At 33.9% G+C, this 22,527-nt stretch overlaps 1 protein-coding gene across 8 annotated transcripts in view; it reads right to left on the minus strand.

The window, feature by feature from the left end:
* HGF (hepatocyte growth factor) overlaps nt 1–22,527 on the minus strand; it is a 101,173-nt gene that overhangs the window by 74,895 nt on the left and 3,751 nt on the right. For 6 of the 8 annotated variants that reach the window (XR_009352817.1, XM_059170965.1, XM_059170963.1 and 3 more), the window contains 5 exons: nt 18,551–18,716; nt 14,252–14,364; nt 12,629–12,743; nt 7,243–7,385; nt 1,323–1,443 (listed from right to left, as the gene is read on the minus strand). Coding sequence is in view for 7 of the 8 variants with exons in the window: in XM_059170965.1 (XP_059026948.1) it covers nt 1,323–1,443; nt 7,243–7,385; nt 12,629–12,743; nt 14,252–14,364; nt 18,551–18,716 (658 nt within the window). In the remaining variant the exon portion in view is untranslated. The remainder of the gene's footprint in view (nt 1–1,322; nt 1,444–7,242; nt 7,386–12,628; nt 12,744–14,251; nt 14,365–18,550; nt 18,717–22,527) is intronic. The other 2 variants (XM_059170964.1, XM_059170966.1) reach the window with 2 other exon arrangements.

The following is a 22,527-nucleotide window of genomic DNA, read 5'->3' on the forward strand; positions in this document are numbered from 1 at the left end:
CACCACCCACCCCTCAGTTCACAAAATAATGTTCGACCTAGCTTTGCTACTACTAGATGGGGGAAGAAAAGATTTCCTGTTGTGCCTTACAAAAACTGCGGTTTATCAACTTTTGCATCTGTTAGCTCACATATCTAGTAAGTACAGAATACATCCCTTTTGCTGGTAAGTTAGGTCCATTGGTACCTGTCTACCAGCTGAGGTCCCAAACTGAATCCTCTTCTCACAAAGCCCAATTAAGGACAGATTACATAAACATGACCTCAGGTAGAATGCTCATTAAGAAAAGGGGTCCTTTTCTGAGGATGGCTCAAAGTTCAAACTGAAAGTTAGGTTTCAATAGTTCTGTTACTAATGATAGCTCAATTTTGAAAATAGAGCCCTTCTAGGTCATGCCCTCTCCTCCACCATGGCAAGAGAGAAACTCCATCACACCAGTCTCTCTATACCTTCCTCCCTTTAAATTAACAAGGTCCTGAATTGGTGACTTGATTTTAATTGCTACCATATTCCTTCTGCACTCACTTAAAAGACAAGAGATACATTTAAAAAAAAACCCAAAACACATAGTTTGAATTTAATTTAAGAGAACAAGAAACAAACAAAAAGAAAAAAAAAAAAAAACACCTTTCAGAAAGGTGGGGATAAAGCTTCCCCTATAATTGTATTTTTATTCTTTATAATAAAAATAAAGTAATTTTTAACTAAATATTTCATATGAAATGAATGAACCAAAGGTAGACATATTTTTTAAACCATTTTATCTCAAAACCCAATCCTGAGGAGAAAAGTAGATTTGGTGGCATGACTTCTCCAGACTGGCAATTCTAAAATACGCTAGGATAAAGCAGCCAAAGAATTGTTTGCTTCACCTTGCATTCCCTTCCTATGGGCATAACTTATGTCATGGTGCCACACATGTGACCCCACTTTACCCAGTCACTGAAGATGTGGCTTTAGAAGGACATTAGCTTGTATCTAGCAACAATGCCTCCTCCCATAGCTTGGACTGTGGTCATTACTTAATGAGCCTCTGTCTTTTTCCTGCCATGGAAGAGAAAGAGGAAGCTTCTGTTAGTGCTCCTCTTCTGCACCCCACTGATGCTCCTGTGTTCAGGACCATTATGACTTCAAGGGACTCAGTCTACTCAGCAGACACCAGTCAAATGTGTAGCCAGAATTCTCATATACTTCATGAGTCCCTTCACCCCAAGGCTCTCCAGAAAATATGATATAAAGAGAATTTCTAAAGGCAGTTCATCATGGAGCAAATGTCAGTTTGTAAAAAGAATCATTGGAAGGATGATTTGGTAATATTTTACCTTTCTGGCAAGAATTTGTGCCGGTGTGGTGTCTGGTGATCCCAACGCTGACAAATCTTGCCTGATTCTGTGTGATCCATGGGACCTCGATAACTTTCCCCATTGCAGGTCATGCATTCAACTAATAAAATTAAAGTATGGCATGTTAATTGCTTCTGACAGAAAAATCCAGAACACCACTTTTCCATTGAAAGAACATTAAATCATCTGTTTAGCAAAAAGATTTTTTAGAACAATTTATGTACCACTTTAATGTTGAACTGGGGTCTAATGTCCTTGAAGAGTGACATAAAATACTCCCCACAGAGCTCTTCATATAGTTTACGTGGGATTTGTGTAGTTAGTGTTATGCATTTTTTTCATAGTACCAGGACGCTTCCTTTCTAATTTTTCAATAGCTGTCCAAAAAGCACCCAGAAACTGGAAATATAAGACAGGCCCTTGAGATCTACCCTTTCCTGGTCTAAAATGCACAGAATTTCAGTGTCTATACTGACAGTAGAATGATTCCCTTCTTTCAATGTACCTCAAAATACATAAATAGGAGATACACAGCTTAAAATGAGTACACATCATGCCCCTAGGTTTAATGCCAAAATCAGGACCAGGTAAACTTGAGAGATTAACTTCAAACATAAGTGTGGTACTATTCAAAGAACAGCGATATTTTAAAAGAAATCATGGTTCCTCTCTGTTCCTGAGTATCCATGTTGAATAATTGGGCAGCCTTACATTCTTATCTAGACTAAGATAGAAGATGACCTGCTATTGAACTCCTTGTACTCACTGTCTTTAAAATGTATAAGCTCATGTAATTATGCAGGATCCCACTGATGATTCTGTGAGGTTAATTAATAGTTCTCCTCTGGCTGGCCTCTTATGTTGCACTGAAAACTCTGAATCACATCAGCTAGCTGAAAATGAGACTTCTCAAATGGACAGGTTGATTTGTAGCACAGCAGGAATCCTGTGGAATAAATCATTGCTTGGCTTTCTTATGAATCCGGCAAACTTCCCCAAACACATCATTTGTATCTTGTGACTACTGACCATCTAACTTTAGCCAAAGCAGGGAAAAGATTATAAATGTTTAGCTTTATCCGTTGGTATCTGGCCTAATAGGTATTTGTAATAATTTGGGATATAATATTAGAATAATCACTTCTGGACCTTTGATTTTTACAACCTAATAGGACAGTAACTATTAACTTTCTGAAATATAAGACCATTTGGCTTTATCCATCCACTTCTTTTTATGTAGCTTACTCTATGAACAAGACAAGAGATGAATTCAGCTTCTTCTCATTCAGTTCTGAGATTCCCCAGACTATAGTCGATAAACACCTGATCATAAATGAGAGGTGCTCTTTTTGGCCAAGGTCATTTCCACAATAACATGTTCAACATGGATTATGCATTATCACATCTCAGCTTTCTAGTTCAACGGGGTACATATTTATTTAGTTCCCTTCTTCAGAAGAATGCAAGGTTTGATATCTTCACAGAAAATAATGTGGCATTTATCATTCTTTGTTCTTTTGTACTGAATGAAAAAGTAGAATAGAATACTATGGTCACATGTAAGAACTAAGTGTCCACATGTTCATTCTCTAGCCTTGTATGGTACACAGGAATCAGAAATATATCTATGTCTTTTTTAGCAGATGTGATTTGATAAGAGTAGATCCCTTTCTAATGAGAGTGAATTAAATTATTTTCTGCAAAGCAGTATTGTGGGGATTATTATAAAACATTTTTCCTAAGCTTCAGTATTTTTAATCTTCTTAAGGGAAAATACTATGCAAATTAAACATGATTCCATAAGACAACTGCTTTACAGGAATGAGTGTGGTAGATCACTGCTACTCCAAACCTCAATGTATATAAAAGTCAATTTGAGATCTTGTTAATAAACAAGTTCTGATTCAGAGGATCAGGACGGGGGCATCCATCATTAGTTCCCAGGGGATACTGATGTTTCTGGTCCTTAGAATTCACATTGAGTAGCAAATGTGTGGATAATTCATCCTACTCTAGAAGTTCTAAGTGCTTATTGATAATGGCTTTGTAGGAGAGAATGGATTTTACTCAGATATTGAAGGATGGATGGATTTGGATAAGCTATTATGGAGCAAAATAAAATAAAATGGCACAGAAATGTAAATTAGTGTATTATGTTTATAGCAAAGTGAAGAGAGAGTTATGGATGCAGTTGCAGACCAAAGAAGATTTTTTAAAAATAATAAAAGTCAGCAAGAATAGCGTAAGATTTTGGTAGGCAATGAAAGTTGTTGTTGGGGTGGGAATAAATGTGTCCTATGATAGAACTGAGATGACAAGTATATTATAGTTATAAATTCTTTGATTACTCAGTACTTTGAACATATAAGAAATCATTTGACCCTTGCAATGAGGAAAACAAGGCTTACACAAGTTTTAAGGGACTTACCTAAAACAGAAAATTTCAGACTTGTGCCTGGAACACGGACCTTCTGACCACAGTCCAGGGTTCATTCCATTCTTCCTAATAATCTTTTTGTCTCATGTATTTTAATTTGATTCTTATGCATTCTGACTGGTCATACTTTTAAGATAGAGTCTTAGCAATAATTTTAGAAAGTCAATCTTCCTGCCTTTTCAACATTGTCTTCATTACCCCTTCTGCTTTACTATTTATAACAGTAGGTTGCCCTGTTGTAGTCTCACCTATTGGAGGATGGAGAGAAGGGGGAGCAAGTAGATCGGCCATCTTACTCGGGCTGAAAATTTTATTGTTTCACTATTCCATCAAGCATCAGGCTTCTAGTAAAAATTTCCTCAAGAAAGCCAAGTTTTAAACTCATAGTCACTTTTCAAACTTCCAGAATTCTGTGAAAGTTCTAAGTTGTTCAAGCTCAGTTGAGCAGTAGGAATGGAAATCAAATCCATCTACTCAGGGACGTAGGTGAAAGTATGAACTATATAACACATAACATACAGTATGATCTATTGAACACTGAGGATCACCCCTCTTCCTCTATGTCCTTTTGGCTCTTTTATTGCCAGTGTATTTTCTAATGGTTCTAGCAAGTTCGTCCTTTTAAAAACAAAACAAAAACAAAAAACAAAAGCAAAATACTGTCCCAGGGCACATAAACTCAAACTAAGTAAATGTTTCTATTCATAACTAGTTTTCCTAAATATACCACTGGCCTAAACAAAAGTAGAAAACTACATTAACTACACATGAATTATAATATGAATAGGATTCATTCAACATCTTTCTTATACTAACCAACTAACTCAAAGATTGTTATGTTCTTTTCTCAATTATAAAACTACAAGTGATTTGAGTTTACAGACTAAAACAACTATTTTGAAAATATCTCTCAGAAAAATCCATGCTGGTGATTACTTCAGCAAAACTGTATGTTTGAAATATGGATAGTTTTACAAACCCACATTTATAAGTAATCATTTTATTTAAATCTTTGTTTTTAAAAGTCCTTCTCCACAGAATATAAAATTATACATATAAAGTTATAGCAGTATTGTTTGGGATTTTAAATGTAAGTTATTAAAAATAATGAGTATGGCTTAAAAAATGTATTTACTTGAATATTTGGCAGACATTAAAGGAGACATCTGTTCCAGTAACTGGTGATTGCTTTGTTCTAAATCCCAAGCAAGTGTTAAAGCAAGAAATCAGATTTTAGATACCTCAGTTTGTTATATTTGAATTAAACAACCGTGATATTATTTTCTTTACATAATTGTGTAAGCTTCTAAATGTGATAAGAGTATTCACTTTCTTTTGGAATGCTTAATATATTTCAAAGATTAAATTATGATAAAATAATATTAATCACTGGATATCAGAAATACTTCTCTTATGAACCAAACTTTCAGATAAATTTCAGATGACAATTTAGCCAAGAGTTTAATAGAGTTACAAAAATTTCAAGAAATACATCTACATTATTTTGTATATTTTGTATTACCCATTATAAAATAGCTCTGTTTTTCTCTATTAACATTTTGACAGTGCTTCTTATTTTAGATCCTCTTCAGTAAAATCCTGCTAATGCATTATTCAATATCGTGTGAATTTAAATATCACAGCTCAATTCACGCTCCCTGAAATATGTTTAGCCTATAGGGCAGGTGTTGGTTCACTCTTCTCACAGGAAGTTATTCAACTACCATCAGATTCCTAATTACTTCCAGAAAAAGCCTATCTGCAACCTTTAGTGCCATGGTGATCAATAACTTCATATGCCATTAATAGTAATGAGCATTGCCCTTTTCTAAGGGAAATATAATAACCTCAAATTATTAAAGGATAATAGAGATGTACATTCTAATGAGATGTTGATAACTCGAAATAAGATTTTTCCAATTACTTCTTTTCTAGCATATTTATTCTACGTGGTCTTATCAGTCCAGATCTATGCCAGTGTATTTTGATGAAGTTTCTTGTAAACCAGGGTTGAGACATCATATTCCCACTGGAACTAGGCAGATAACATAAATGCTCAGCTATTTAAAGTTTGACCAAATTACCTTCCCTTGAAAATACTTTCCCAGGTCCAAAAAAAAAAAAAAAAAAAAAAAAATCACTAAACAAAACTCCTTGCAATGACTTTCAACCTCAGAAAACTGTGATAATGGAGAGCTCCTCCAAAAAAGTAAGTTTTTTCCTTCCATGTGTAAATTTAAAACAAATGTTAATTACAGATTTATTCATACAAAACAGACTTGTTCATAACGTTATCACAGATCAGTTTATTATTTTTAAAAGAGAAGAAAACAACGAAGAAGTTATAGTGAACAGAATATGATATGGAATGGAAAGTAAGAATTTACAAACAGAGATGGAACTGGCTCTAGCACATGAAGTCAAGAATTTTAAATAACAACAGAAAACAAATTCACCTTCTCCATGACAATTCGCTAACAATGGCCTTTTTATGTGATCAATATCGACCTAATATTAAATGGATATTTATGGAAAAATAGTTTAAAAAATTGGGTTAATAACAAACAGGTAAGATATCTTACTATAAAAAATTGGACAGTGCCCCAGCCGCCCTCTATCCCCAAGTATTTCAAAATCCTACTAAATTTCTATCAGAACTTAACCCATATTTCATTTGGATTTTTAGAATTTTAGTTTCTGACAGAACTGAAGAGCCAGCTGTTCGGTAGATAGGCAACTAGGAAAAGTGAAAGCGCATACAATGCTGAAGTGGTTACTCTTCCTTCTTGTCAGGCCTTCAGTTTTCCAGTGCAAGAGTGAGGACAGGGCCCCTTTACACTGTGAGGGGAGGTAAAAACAGACATGGCCTTGGGGGTCCTGCCTTCAAGACAGTGTGGGCTCTATGGCTTTGATCTCTTCAGGTACTATTCTCAATGGTGTGTAGTGTCAGTCTATGTATCAGATTTGCTTTTCACCAGAAGGCACACAACCCGATGGAACTTCCAGCGACCCCTCCCCATACTCTCTTCTGGGCTCATAGATCCTGGCCACACCACTTCCAGATAGGTTTGACAAAATTTCTGCAGAAGCAGGTGCTGGATGAATAGAATTAGCATGACTCTTAAAGAGCTAAACTTCCTTTGGCTCCTTTCAGGTGACATGTGGGAAGAGACTGTGAGGTATGTGAACTTGACAGTAGGTGAGGAAGCCCAAACTTTTACTCTCCCCAGAGAGATGCCTCAGGCTCCGTTGAAATTCAAACTGATAACCCCTTTGTATTAATCTGATGAAAATCAGTTTTTAAAATATCATGTAAAAATGCTCAAATGATTATCTATAGTTGCATTTGAATGAACAACATATTTATTACGGTTTGATTCATCTCTGTTAACCTTTAATGCGAGTTGCAGTTCTACAGAAAGCGGGAGCAGAGTGCCCCACACGGCATTCAGGTTCATTTACCTTCTGAACACTGAGGAATGTCACAGACTTCGTAGCGTACCTCTGGATTGCTTGTGAAACACCAAGGTCCCCCTTCTTCCCCTCGAGGATTTCGACAGTAGTTTTCCTGTAGGTCTTTACCCCGATAGCTCGAAGGCAAAAAGCTAGTTTTAAAATGATAATCATTACAGTATAAGAGCATGCAACTTTATTTTGGGCCTCTTAATTTTACTCATCAGTGGGCAAGTTTTTCCTGAGGTAAAGAAATCCTTTATTCTACCTCAGACTTCCGTATCTATTAACTTGAACTTTATCATTTTCATCCGCCCTTAAGATACTTAAATTTTATAAATATTTGCCCGACCAAATGCCCACATTCAACATCATTAACAATGACTAATCTCTGGAGTCGCTAATAGCCAATCATTCTAGAACCTAACTGACATTGTTCAAACCACAATTTCAAAGCCTAACTGACATTGTTCAAACCACAATTTCAAAGCTCCCCTCAAAGACAGCACGTGACTGAGCAAGGCCACTGAGAGAATGGAAGAAACACTGCAGCCGACCTTGAAATCTCACTATTACACTGCTTATCCAAGATAATTACTTGTTTATTCCTTTTCTCATGAAGAATAGCCCTCTTTTTTTCTGCCTAGCTGAGAAACGGGTTGATGAAGTGACACAAACAAAAGGTCTGGAATCAAATTAAACCTGGATTCAAATTTCAGTTCTCTCTTTGACTAACTAGAGACCCCAGCAGGTAATTTAGACTCTCTCAGCCTTTTAGCTTACCTGCACACGGAATATAACCGTAACTTACAGCATCTTACGCTTTTGGGGGTGTTTTTGAGAAGTTCAAAGAGATGACAGAGTAATCAACATTCAATAAATGCTACTTATTATTAAGCTCACTCCATTTAGTAGTGTTTACCTTGTCACAGTGAAAAACAGAATTATTTATTCTCTTCAAAAAATGAGCAATTTTCACTGCAACTGGGGTTTAGTGGATTAGTGCTTCCAGACTGTTTGTAACAGTTTGCCACTGGGAGCAGAGACTATAATGCATTGCCTTCTTTTGAAATTTGTAATGTCCTACTTATAGTTTTATCAGCATAAAGTATTTCAACACAAAATCAGAAAAATGCAATGACTTTTTCATTCGTTTGTACTGCTTGTGGCATTGGCTTCAATGATGCTTTCTTCTGCTGGACTGATTGCAAAAAAATCTTGTAAGAAAGAATATATACCATGGGTGACACTAAACTTTTTTTGAAAATCCAGTTACATTTTCGATACTCAGTTCATTGTTGCTATAAAGCTTTATTTGTACTCTTAGTATTTCTGACTTCTGACTTGTACTTCTAGTGAAGTCAAATGTGTTTCTGATCCATTGAAACTTATTTAGACATCATTGTTTTTTTGTTATGTTGTGCCACAAAATGCGCTGGGTACCCAGAAATATTTCATAATGACATTTTTTCATTTGGACATGAAATATACCAAAGTTAAGTCCTCAGAAAATATAAATTATTGGTTCAAAAAAGTCTACTTTAAGAGACTTACTACTAACCAAACATTTTCAAGGAAACTAGTATTATAAATATTATGAAATTCCAAAATGTCTTTAAATAGAATTTATATTCTTACTTCAGTAGAATTTTACATATGGGGAAACAAAAATTAAACATCAGGCCATATGATTGACGTAAATTGTAATACAATTAACGCTCATCATGATTTCACAGTTTCTAACAGTATTTAATTTTAAAATAAAAAGAAGGCATTTTTAAAATTAATTTTGGCCCTTTTATTCCAGAATAGCTTAAGATACCTTTTGTTTGTTCCACTGCTTGAAATTTTCTTACAGTTTTGCCAGTTTTCCAACAACTTTTCATAATAAATTTCTAATGAAATACTCATTTTTCTGACAGAATCAAAACTGACTTTTACTTCAGATTGTTTTTTGTAAAGAAATGCATAAATTTATCTAAGAAAATGCTCCTATAACTCTATTTTATGAAAAAAAAAAAACTTGGCATAGTAGGGTAGAATGAATAAATTATTGTTAATCACAGAATCTACATTGTTGCCCCCAAAATATCATTTAGCTACTTATATGACACTAGTCTTTAGTCCCTACCTAATTTATTTACTCTTTGCTTTTCACTTCTTCACTTTTAAGATATATGGCACGAATTTACTATAAGGTCCTTTTTGGCCATTTTATGTGTTGAGTTTACTTAGAAGAAATTAAATAATGGATTTAGTTAAAAATAAGTGATTTTGGAGGAGACCTTTGTTGTATACACATACACACACAAACACACAGAGAACACATATACCTTGCCAGTGGATTTGTAAAGCTAAAAAGAAGCTGTAAAGAAGTAGTGAATGAATCAGTCAATGGTTTAGTAGTAAAAATACAAGTAAGAAGAGAGAAAAATTAAAAATCAAAATAGATATGGCAGAAATATGAATAATATTTTCTCACTGGAACTAATAAAATTTAACTGAAAAGGAAAGGTAGTGCTTTCCATGATTCTATGTCAATGCATATGAAATTCCTTTTGAGGACATTCATGACAGTCTGGTCATCTCTTTTTTCATCCTTTGGTGTCTATGGCTTTTTACCCAAATTAGCTGATTTTCTTTTGTGTCCTAAGGTATAGCCTTCTTTTCTTTAGCATGCTATACTTGGCCAAGGCATGAAGAGAGCCCTGCTCTTTTCACTTTTATATGTTCATTCAACCAATGTTGAATTACACACAAGTCCTTTGCCAATCAAAAGTTCTGTAATAAACTTTTATTCACATATATAGTATTGGTGGTTCTTTGTCATTGTTAGCAAGGCTTTAAGAGAGAGAAGTAAAGAAATATTTAAAGCTTAGTTATATCATCATATACTTTGAATTATAAATTGGTTCTCCTGGGTGCTAGTCACCTTTTCTTTTCTTTTAATATAAACTACATTTATGGGAAACTTGATCTATTCTATCATCTGCTTCATTAATGAATGCTGGTGGCCAGTGAAGGATATAGATGTAGATATCGAGTCACCTGATTTTCTGGTTAAGCTTCTATACTAATTTCATCATCTATCATCATCTTCCCATTAAGCTACTTGTAAAATAATTTCAATTTAGGAGTCGATAATAAATCACTCTTCCAGACAGATATATGTATATATTTTTTTCCATTTCTCATAAAGTTAATCTTTAGATAGCACTTAACTTTAAAGTGTTAAGTTTTCATGCAGATAGACCAATAATCTGCTACTTGATAAAAATTAAGTGTTTCCATTGTTAAACAAACAAAAGAAGATTTGATTAATATACAAGATCTTCTCAGCCCTAAATCTCTATATCACAAGGAAATGTTTGTTGGTAAAATAGCTGATTGGACTGGGAAGCCAGTTCCCAGGGAGATCTATTTCATATGTACTCTTCTCACACAGAATCACAATCATAGAGAATTTGGGTTGAAATAAGACCTCTACTGGGTCAGTCCAGTGCACTCAACTAGGGTAGGATTGATTTCAAATGCTATTCCTTTGTTCATGAAAAACTTAGATCGATCTATTTAAATAAAATTTTTCCTCATATGGTGTCATGGGAGTCACACCATGCAAATGCTTATGAGGGAAGAAACCAATTATATTGGATTTTTTGCTTTGTAATAGAATGCTATATTTCAGAGGTATTTGTGTGTTATTGTAAGTAACTAATTTGGGGCAAAAATTAGTTGTTTTCTGTTATTAGAACCCGGTAAACTAATAGGCTTAGATACTTAATAGCAAGTGTGAAATTAGGCCAGAATCACAGGTTTGATTCCAGTGTAAAGCAACTAACTCTTTTTCTTTATAAATGGGACAATTAACTCATGTCTGTTTATAGAAGTAAAATCATCTTGCATAATTATGCTCCTCAAAAATGAATGAAATGATGGGGTGCTTGGGTGGCTCAGTGGGTTAAGCCTTCGGCTCAGGTCATGATCTCAGGGTCCTGGGATTGAGTCCCACATCAGCTCTCTGCTTAGCAGGGAGTCTGCTTCCCCCTCTCTCTCTCTGCCTGCCTCTCTACTTGTGATCTCTCTCTCTCTCTTTCTGTCAAATAAATAAATAAAATCTTCAAAGAAAAAAAATGAATGAAATGAGATAAAAAAGTGAATTAATCAAGGCAAAGTCATCAACATTATTACAAAAACAATTCACAGTATGCGTCCTACTGCTCAGTGTTTCATGCTCTATTTTATGTTAAAAACACAGGTTATACAGTGACACTGGCTCGGTTCACATTCCGGCCAGAGCACTTACTAGTTGTGCATGACCTTAAAAAGTTCCTAAGGCTCTTTGTTCTTCAGTTTCACTGTATATAAAACAGAATTAATAAAACCACCCACTATGTGGTTCTTGGGGGGATTAAATGAGATAAACAAGATAGACTATTCAGCAAGATACTTGGCTCATGGTAAACTAGATCTTCCAATGCACTTACTAACCAGGGAGAACTGTTTTAAACTACCTTGGTTCCTGTCCAAATTATTTGCGAAATAAATCCTGAAAAACTGGGGCTAAATTTAATTCTTTAGCGAGTATTAGAAATCTATGTTTCCTCCATGATGATTAAAACTCTCAGACTAATGAGCCCATGGATGCTGTGTTTACTCATCTTTAAATAGAATTCATCTGTTAAAATGAACACAATTCTTTTCTGCAATGTAGACATTTAATTTCCAAGCAATGAGAAGTTTTCTCAAGTCATTAGGCAATAGGTAAAATGGGAAAGCTGGTCAGTCTCTGGTATGACTTATTAGCAGAGGTTCTCAGTTTTGTCAGTACTTTGGAATCATCTAGGGAGCTTTAAAAAACAAAATACCAGTGCATGGGTTATTCCCCTAAAAGATTCTAATTTAATTGGCCTGTGTTGATGCCTGGGTGGTGAGATTTATTAAGAGCTCATAGCAGGTGATTTTTAAAGTGTAGCCAAGGTTGTGTACCACCATAGTTAAAGTATAGTCAGGCCCTGGCTCAGGCCAGAATCTGATCCACCATTTTTATATCAGGGTCAACCTTTCCACTCTAGCTGCAGAGTGCTGTAGTTTCTGGAAGGCAAAGAGAGGAGGGGGGAAATTTTTTTTTTAATCACCTTTTCATTACTTCCTCACCAACACCAAGATGTATGAGCTGACATTTTTGAGGTAAGATACTGTTAGGCTTCATCTTCATGATAAATTTATTCACCTTTGAATCTCAGTCATGAATTCACATAACCCTTGGCTTAATGCAATTCAGCAAAATTGGCCATTATTATAGAACCGTAGGATTATTCTGAAGGACTCACAGGAGATTGCTAACACACATGTAAAAAAGAAAGGTTCTACCCTCTTTTTTCCATGCTTTTCTTACCTGTGTTCATGAGGGATCATGGAATTCCAGGGCTGGCATTTGATGCCACTCTTAGTGATAGATACCGTTCCCTTGTAGCTACCTCCTTTACCAATGATGCAGTTTCTAATGTAGTCTATCAGAAGAAAGCAGGGAAAAATTTTATAACTATGTGTACCATATGTTATATATATTAAAAAAGAAAAAGAAAATTCCATCCAAATCTTTAAGTACTTAATGTTTATAAGTTCGCTCAAATCATACTGACATTTCTTGCCTGCAGTTTCTACTATTTTCAAAACAATACATTTCAGAATAATACAAAACAAGAAAAAGACTTCTGAGAAGTTTTAATTTTATGACTATATTCCTGGATAACAGCAGAGATTAGTCTATATACTTAATGTAGATTAGTGCATATACACAACTGGCTAGGCAAACTTAATTTGACCGAATAATTTGCTCAAATATAATACTATTTTAAGAAAATGTTAAATATAAAAATTAAGTAATATGTAAAATCTATTCAATTCAAAGGGTTACTTTAAGATAATAAAAGTAACTAACTTGTCTTTATCTTAGTAAAAATGTATAGGTTTTTGTACATGCGTCTGTGTGTATGTCTAAGTGACAGTTGTATTATGTTGATTCTTATTTTCTATATTTTTGTTAACATTTTGGCTGCAAAACTATAAAGCAATTCAATTTAAACAAACTATATATTCCTATCAAATAATAGTATATACAGTTACTAGCAACCTAGAAGATTAAGAGGTGATCTTATACTAGATCATAAATTATGATTAAGATTTATATGTAGAGATCATCTTATTTTCTTTTTTTTAGGATTATCTTATTTTCTACCATAAATTAATTTTAAGTGTCTATGTTTTTACCAGGGAGATTTCGTGTATATTACCAAATACTCAAATTTAATGACACAATACAGTTTAAGAAAATACTTAACTTGAAATAAATACTATTATCATAAATATAATCCATAATTATTATTTCATGTGATAAGAGATTTATTTTGTAAAACTCATATTTATTTAACAGTCTCCAGTTATTTCCTCGATACAAATCTGCTTTGGACCAAAGTAAATACCTGTGAATATAGTATCAGATAAACAAAATAGACACATTAATAAATAATATAATGTCAATTCTTCTTTCAAAGATTTTCAAAGTATATAATTAGGAAAAGACACAATTAATATTTCAAAATCTCCACATTAAATTATCAGCAATCACCACCATGACAGATTAGTTACCCAAAGTTTTGAACATTTAAAATGCTATGTAATAAGCTCAAAATATACTATGATATAAGGTGTTTTAAACTATTAATTTAAGGTGGCACTTTCTAAAATGAACATGGACAACATCAGTTCTAGGATATGCTCCTAGAAATAAATAAAGAGGGAGGGAGCAGTCAAATTACGGGAAGTTTGGGAAATACTCTCTTTAAAATACCATATTGAAATAGTCAAGACACTAGTATACTCTGTCTTAAAGGACTAGTTGACTGTGTAACAGATCCAGCATATAATAGAAAAATTAGTGGGAAAGAGCACTGTGACAGAAAATTACATATATTTTATGCTTTATATTGTTATGAAATATTTAGGGAGAACCAGTTACCTTTGTTTTCATAGAGATCAAATTCATGACCAAACTCTTTTTTCACTCCACTTGTCATGCTATTGAAAGGTAACCAGAGGCATCGTTTCCTTGCTTTATCAAAAACAAAGGCCCTGAAAAAAATATCTAAATGAAAAGAAGGAATACTACAATTTATACAGTTTTTAAAGAATGGGTACATGGTTTAACCAAGGAGGGCAATATAAAAGAAAACACACAGTTATATATGCATCATAATAAACATGAGTGATTTTTGAAACTACCATTTTGAATGCCAAATAAGAAGGAACAAGTTTTCATACGTGTAGATTTACATATAAGAATACTATTTAGTAATGTTCTCATTACTTTAAACGATGTCTAGAAAAATGAAATCTTAAACAAGCAAAATCAATATATAACACAACTGCCTGGATTATTTCTGAAGACTTTTTTTGTAAGTACACAGCAAGTGGGAAGATTTTGTTTTTAAGTATGTACAAATGATTATATCTGATATATCATGACTAATTCCCAAAGTTTGTAATTGTGTAAAGTACATTCTAAAAAGATATTTCCTAAAATGTATTAGCCAAATCACAGTCTAGGAGATTCTCCTAGCAAAAGGGATCTGAAATCAAATGTCTGTAAAATTTTGCATATTATATCCCTTCTTGGTGAGTTATAAAACATGGATGCTTATTAAAGGTTATGAAAATCTTGTATCAGGATCAGTGATTATGTAAAGCAATGTTCCCTAAATAGACTTTCTTGCTAGGTATTTTTAATTTAAAAAATCTATTAATATCACATTGCATATGCTCTTGATATATCTGTCTTGAAGAAAATTACAAAAATGTGTCACTCCTACAATCATCATTCCTATAGCTAAATATGATATTGGGTTTTGTTGTTCACTAAAAAAAATCTCTCTAAACAAAATGATAAGTAGGAAAAAAACCTTAACTGAGAATAGTAAAGAACTTGATAAAATTTTCAACATATTAAGTGTTACCATGTTTTACAATGTAGAAAATGAAGTGGAAATGTAGAAATGTAGAAACTGAACTGTTTGCCTTCCTTTAAAAAATGGTATTAAAACTCCTCACTATGTTTGTGCTAATTGCAATGGCACCACCATTAGTTTAAGTAACTAATTAAAAGAAATATAGATTTTCTAAGAATAATGATTTTTTTCATTTCTAATCCATATAATATCTTTTAAGAACATCTATTTTTCTCATAATTTCAGATATTCCAAGCTAGTCCCTTATTTCTTACTTTAAATTGCCAACTTTTAAATAATTTTAAATAAGGAGAAATAACTTTTATGAAACATAAAATATGCTATAAAATTATTTAAAGTATTTTACCTATGATCTCATAGTTTTATATAGTACATTTTATTCAATATCCAAATAACTTCAAAAATTATATGCATAAACTTTGAGCTTTGACTTATACATTGAAGATTTGAAATATCTAACTACAAGAACATCTTACAGCTGAAATTGTAATTAAGAGCAAATCATAAAAAGTATATTTTTGCAGTGCTGGCAGGTAACTTGAGAGGATTGGCTATTAATAGATTTGAATTTTGATCTGGTGGGCTGTAGCCTTATGTAATACATGTTAAATTCTCTATAATGTTATTATAGCATGCTGGGAGTGTGTTAAATGACTTTGAAGGCATAGTAATTAGAAAAAGACGACATATAAAAAAAACTAAACAGACATCTAAAACCAAATGTTAAAGTTACAGTTGCTACTTTACTTCACATTAAAATAAAGTTGAGTCACACATATATAACTACTTTTCTATGGATAATATGGCTTCGACATGAGAATGCCTTGGAGGTGACTCATGAGCCCCATCAGGAACATGCGAGATTTGTTTCCATGAATACACACAGGCAATTCCATCTGACAAGTGGGTAACCAAGTTTGCAGTTTGCTGACTTGAATTCACCCTTTTTGCTCATTCCATTACAATGCCATATTCTCTCAGAAAAGTGTTTCCTGAATCACTTCATGCCTCCAAATAGACTGGATCCAAACAATCTAGAGTTGCATCTTCTTTTAAGTTTGACTTTAAGAGTCTTTATCTTCTCCTTATTTTAATTATTATATTCCTTTCAGTAATTTACTTTGTCTAGTTTCTAGTTGTTTACAGCAGGTAGGCAATTCCAGTACCAGTTACTCAGTCATGGGTGGAAGAAGAAAGCCTCGTATTTTCTTCTCTTGAGTCAAGTCATGGATAGCAGTTTTCTGAGGAGCTTAGAATCAGGCATTCTGGTCCTCTTTCCTACCCAGCAAAAAAGAACTTCGATCTCTGTAAAATCAATATTGTTGATACCTTCTCAGGAGGAGATCGTGTTTGAGAATGTTCCACCCCTCACCCACTGAATCACAGATGTTTTCACACAGCATTGTTGGTGTTTTCCAAGCACTTTGCATATTTGCCATTGTCTTTCAATGACTCTAGTCCATGTAACAAGCCTGCAAAAAGATCCTTTAACTCATTAAGAATCTAATTTCAGAGTATCACAATATGTCCATTCAGTTCTGAACAACCAATGTATTTAGTGATTGCAAATACATGTGCATATATATAGAAGTGAGAAGGATGACACATTTCTGGGCAGAAGAATTCTTTCTGTACAAAGATATTATACATGTGGTTTTCTGCACAGTTTGCAGTAAATTTGAAGGCTAAATGTAACTCAACCAGAATATAGTAGGAAAGTATGAAACTTCATATGCATGGGATATGTAAAGATTTGTAATCAAGTTACATGTGTTCTCTAATGCAGCATAATCATTCTAGTTCCTCCTAAATAAAACATAGGGAAGGTTTTTGTTTTATTTTGCTTTTTGGAGATAAGGCTGACTAAGGTGAAAATCAAAAGGTAGTAATACTTTCCTTTCTCATGGATTCAGGACAGTGTATTTTCAAGTTCAGAGTTAAAAATAAACAATAAGATGAAGTTCTCCCATTTCCCTTGCCCCACCTTCCCAAGCCTGTGAGGGGAAAATACAATAAATCCAACCTCCTCAAGTGTCAGAATATCACCATAAATCTACACAGCTCTGATGTTGATTGAGAGTAGTTTTCTCTAATTTATTTTTAACAATCTCAAGGCATGAAAGTCAGGAAAAGAAACAGAATTATCATAGGAATAAACTTGCAAAGTCAATTCCCCACTCCACTTGCCAGGAAATATCTCCCTGAAAGTGGCAGTTTGGCAATAAAAATACTTTCAGAGGAGCTGTATATGAATAGAAGGGAGATAGTCTGTCCTGCACTACATCTGTTGAGGACCTCCTCTGATCAGGTCCTTTCCCCCAGGCCCATAACACTCATTTCTCTGAAAAAGGTAAAACGAGATTAGCATCGCTTGCCACGGCATTACTAAAATGGGTTCACATTACATGTCACTGTCCAAATGCAGTAGAGTAGAATTCAAAACTGACAGGATATCATGCACAGTCCTGTAAAAAACAGAATGAAATAGGGAATAAACGGGTATAAAGTAAATGAGGGGATGGGAATGTTTACAAACAAGAAGGAGGATTGCATTTTCTTCTGGCAATTCAGAAAATTATTCATATGCACGAGTCTCCTTCGTGGCCCCAAGTCTTATCCTTGAGATCACTGGCAAAGTAGGAAGGAATTCTTCCCTATGAGGTTAGACAGGGAATTGCAAATGATAAGAAAACCCTCCATTTGGATCCCCTCATGCCTCTTTGAATCTTTCTTTAACTTTTCACCTGAAACTTCATCATCACTACACCCAACTCCTTTTGAACAGCCTTTGCTGCTGACACCAATCCTTCTATTTTTTTTTTTATCTAATTCTCTCAACACCTTTTATTTAAATCCCTAAAGACAATGATGTAAGTTGCAGTAAATTCTGGCTCTGATCCAATTTATATTCTGAAAATTCCTTCACTCCTCTTGCAAGGAAAAAAAAAATTACTCTGAATAGAATATTTTAAAATGTTGGATAAAAGGCAATCTAATGGAAGTTTAGTTTATAAAGTCCAACTGTTCATAAGATGAGAAAACACAAATTCCATAACCAAAGGCACTCTGAGTTCTAAAAGATACCTGTTTATGTGCTCCCCTTTACTCATGTTTCCATCAGCTTAGAGCTACATTTTCTGTTATAATGAGTTAAGACTAAAGTCAAACTTATGCTTTTAAGGGCAAATTACACTGAATACAAAGGGAAAAAATAGCCCCCCAAAAACCCATGATGATAATTAGTAGATGCTATATTTGGATAGTTACCCTAAGAACAAAATGAAGCAACTTACTTGCAAGTGAATGGAAGTCCTTTATTCCTAATACATCTATTGGCACATTGGTCTGCAGTGTTCATTTTTTTTGTTTTTATCTTCAGTAATGGGTCTTCTTTAATTAGAGTAGTCTTTGCTGACTTTTTGAATTCATGAAGTGTGTTTCTTCTTTTCTTCTGTCCTTCTATTAATAATAATAATTTTTTTTTAAAAAATGGAGGAAAAGCTTTTAAGGCTCATATAGAAAAAAATGTCCTTAAGGATCATCCACAAGATAGTGATTTTATCTGAGAACATTCTAGAGCTCCAAAGATTGGGGGTGAAGTGAGGTGGGATTGATACTCTTGGATAGTTAAAAGCAAGAGAGGAATATTGTAATCAGTGAAGAATAAGTTAACTTGTCGTGTAGGGTCACTCATCTACATACTTTAAAATGAAATATGCTTTTAAAAATTAGGACAGAGTTCACTCTACAGAAATAAATGACATGATACTCTCCAAAAAGTATGAAAGCAAATGCCCAGGCATATCATATCATGCTCTATAATTAAATTTGTCATTTCCTTCTACAGTTGGTCTTTATGTAAGTTATAGTATTAATTAGATAAGTCAATTCAATTACATGTGAGAAACTTCTCACTAAAAATGGTGCAAAGGATAAATTCTTCTGGCTCGCTTTAAAGTATTTCATATTATTCAGATTTTAGCCCTTCTCATTTCCTACAGAAGTGTTTTCTGTGCTTGGGGGCACTATTTCTTAAGTATAACTGAATTGTTTGTCTTGAAATTAAGCCAAATGCTATAAATCAAATGTATGTAAAACTTCAAGCTTTAATGTAGCAATATCATTTTTCTTCATGAGTGTATTCTACAAGGCCCCTAGATAGCACGAAGCCTCCTATTAAAAATGGGAAAAACAGAACTAAAACATCCTAAAGGACTTAATCTTATAGATGACTTTAGAGTATCAAGAACTACTGCTTCATTCTTGATGTGCCCAAAGTTACCTAGTTTCTAGTGATGGTTACCATCTTCAAAATGAGGATCAAAATGTCTAAGAAACTGCATCTGTTGTACAATAAGGATGGGCATGATTGTGCCTCTCCTCTGCCTGCCAGTTCTTTTTTTTTTTTAATATAATTTTTTATTTTTTATAAACCTGCCAGTTCTTTTGAACATCCTTATAACAAAGGCAGTAATAATATATTCATTTTTAAGATGAAGAATCCAAGACACAGGGAAAAATTAATTGCCCATTTAGCAAAACTCATTTGAAACCCAGCTGCCTCACTTCAGAACCCCCAGCCCCCGCTCTTTAACACTCATGATGCCATCTTTGAAAAAAAAAATTCTAAGTAGGTAGAAATATGGCTTATAAATATTTTCTGAAGATCCAGTTCAGAGCTATCAGTAGAAAAGAAACTTGGATGCTTGAGCAGGAAATGCATTCCTGGTCTTTATATGTGGTGAAATGTGCCAAGAAAAGAAGGTGAAAATTTTTGTGCAGAAAACTTGGAAATATGGCTAGCAGAGTGAGGTACAAACAATGGCATCACACCCTCAATTTGCCAGCAACCACTGGCTCCAGTTGGTTTATTAAACATGCAGATGCTATTCATTAATGTCCAGCCTAACCTGAAGTCCACAATAAATAAAAGAAAACATGAAGTCCTCTAAATTTCTGGTCCTCTGTAAAACTCTACAACACACTCCCCAAAAGACTGGTACTAATTTCTGTAAAAATGTTTTCATTTTTAACTTTTCTTTGCCCTACAAGATGGAATGGCCATGGTACAACAGATATAATTTAAAAGACATTTTAACATAGGAATTCATTCAACCAAATAATCTATCAACATGTTATTTATTGAGTGTGGAGCAAATGACTTGCATAATGTTGGAAGACAGATGATAATCCTGGCATTCTTACCGACTTGCCAAATGACTTTGTTTAATTACCTGAAATGCTAATATACCGATGACTCGGTCTACTAAAATAAAAGTTATATTATATTTGGAGCTATTTAAATTATAATTATTAAGTAAATATTTAGACATTAATTTGGATAAAAATGTTATATATGTGCAAAATTTCGGCTTTGTTTTTGAAATTCCATTCTTTAATTTCTGACAGAAAAGAAATTGTTATGCTCCCAAGCAAATAAGTGGTATAATTCTTTTCACATTTTGGTTTCTGCCACAGAACCATGTTAATGGAAGATATGTCTCTGCATTAGGAGTTTCTTCCTTTGACCGTAGTGCACTATATCTTAAGTGCTGTGAAGTGTTTCACAGAATAGTAATCATCTGATTTCCTATGTAAATTGGAGTATTTCTTAGAAACAAATAGTAGTTTATGGATGCTGAAAATCTATTAAATAAAACTATATAGAGATATGTGGATTATATACATATATATATTTCTCAAATAAATTCAGTTACCTAAAAATATAGAATTAAAATTGGCCTGATGAATAATGTGTTTATTATATATATCTAAATGTGAGAGAAGAGCAGAAAACTAAATTTTAAAAGCCTGAGGCAAACATTAAATTCAGAAATGTATTTTACTAATTAGCAAATAAAACAGAACCCCTTGTGGATGCTCCGGTTTCTTGGCTCAATACCATGCAATATGAAGGCAAGTATTGAAGACTCCTGTAGAGAAAACAGGTCTCTGTGGGATTGTTCGTTGTGTTTAATCCCACTGATCCTCAGTTGTCCTATTGAGATGTGTTAATGTGTGACTATACCTCATAAAAATAGTCTAATTCTTGCTTGTTTTTTTTTTTAAGATTTTATTTATTTATTTGATAGACAAAGATCACAAGTAGGCAGAGAGGCAGGCAGAGAGAGAAAGAGGGGGAAGCGGCTCCCCGCTGAGCAGAGAGCCCCATGTGGGGCTCGACCCCAGGACCCTGAGATCATGACCTGAGTGGAAGGCAGAGGCTTTAACCCACTGAGCCACCCAGGCGCCCCTAATTCTTGCTTGTTGATAAGTTTTTCCATCACGTCTTTCATCTAAAGATAAAAAGCATCCAGAAAAGCAAATAAATCTATGATTTCCCTTTACTAGATAATAAATAGGAGTGAAAAGCTTGTATGGGGCTACAGAGCTAACCAAAGGCAATGGGAACCAGATACCAGAATCCTCTTTTCACTATTTATTTCTCATGATTGAGAAGCTTTCCTTTATAATTTAGTCATTTCTATTGGGTCAGTAACAAATTACTCAAAACTGAAGTTCAAGCTCGTTGTACATCATGTAATCCAGGCATCTATAAAACTGATTTCTTCTTCAGTAAAAGAAAAATTTAAACAGGAGTCTAAAAGACAGCATGTCAAAATAAAACTCCTTTTCTGAAAAGATATTCAACTTTTTCTTCCATATGTATTAACAACTGATGATTGTTTTACTGAAAACAGTTAGAAGATCAGCTTAATTTGGGAAGAAACTTAAAGAAACAAGAACAAAAACAAGAAAAACAACAACAAAAAAACCCCACCACTTTGGATCAGATTTTTCCCTACTTTTTTTTTGTTTGTTTGTGTACATAATTATTAGTTGAAGTTTATTAACAAAATATTGAAATGAAATCAAAGGATGAGAGATCACTGCAACTTTGTCATGCTTTCTTGTACTTTAAATTACAACTCCTTTCTCCTCATCTCCCAGTATGGGAAAACATTCTGGAAGCTATATTTCCTGAAGAACCAGAAATCCCTGTTTTAGAGCTGAAATCATTAGGATCTTAGTGAAAACCTACAAACAGAAAGTAGGGTCAAATGTATCAAGGTGCTTGAAGAAAGACACATTTCTCCCTCTGGTCCCTGGCCTCACACTCATTTCTCTCAGTACCTCATATATTTTCTTCTCTGTATGGACTAACCACTGACTTCAAAGGAAAACCATGCAAGGAAAGGATTTGCAGGGTGTGGAAAGAAGCAGGAATCTGGCTCCACATATTCTGAGAAACCTACCCACATGATTAGTG

The sequence above is a fragment of the Mustela lutreola genome, chromosome 4 (genome assembly GCF_030435805.1).
Source record: "Mustela lutreola isolate mMusLut2 chromosome 4, mMusLut2.pri, whole genome shotgun sequence".
In the NCBI taxonomy this organism is placed as follows: domain Eukaryota; kingdom Metazoa; phylum Chordata; class Mammalia; order Carnivora; family Mustelidae; genus Mustela; species Mustela lutreola.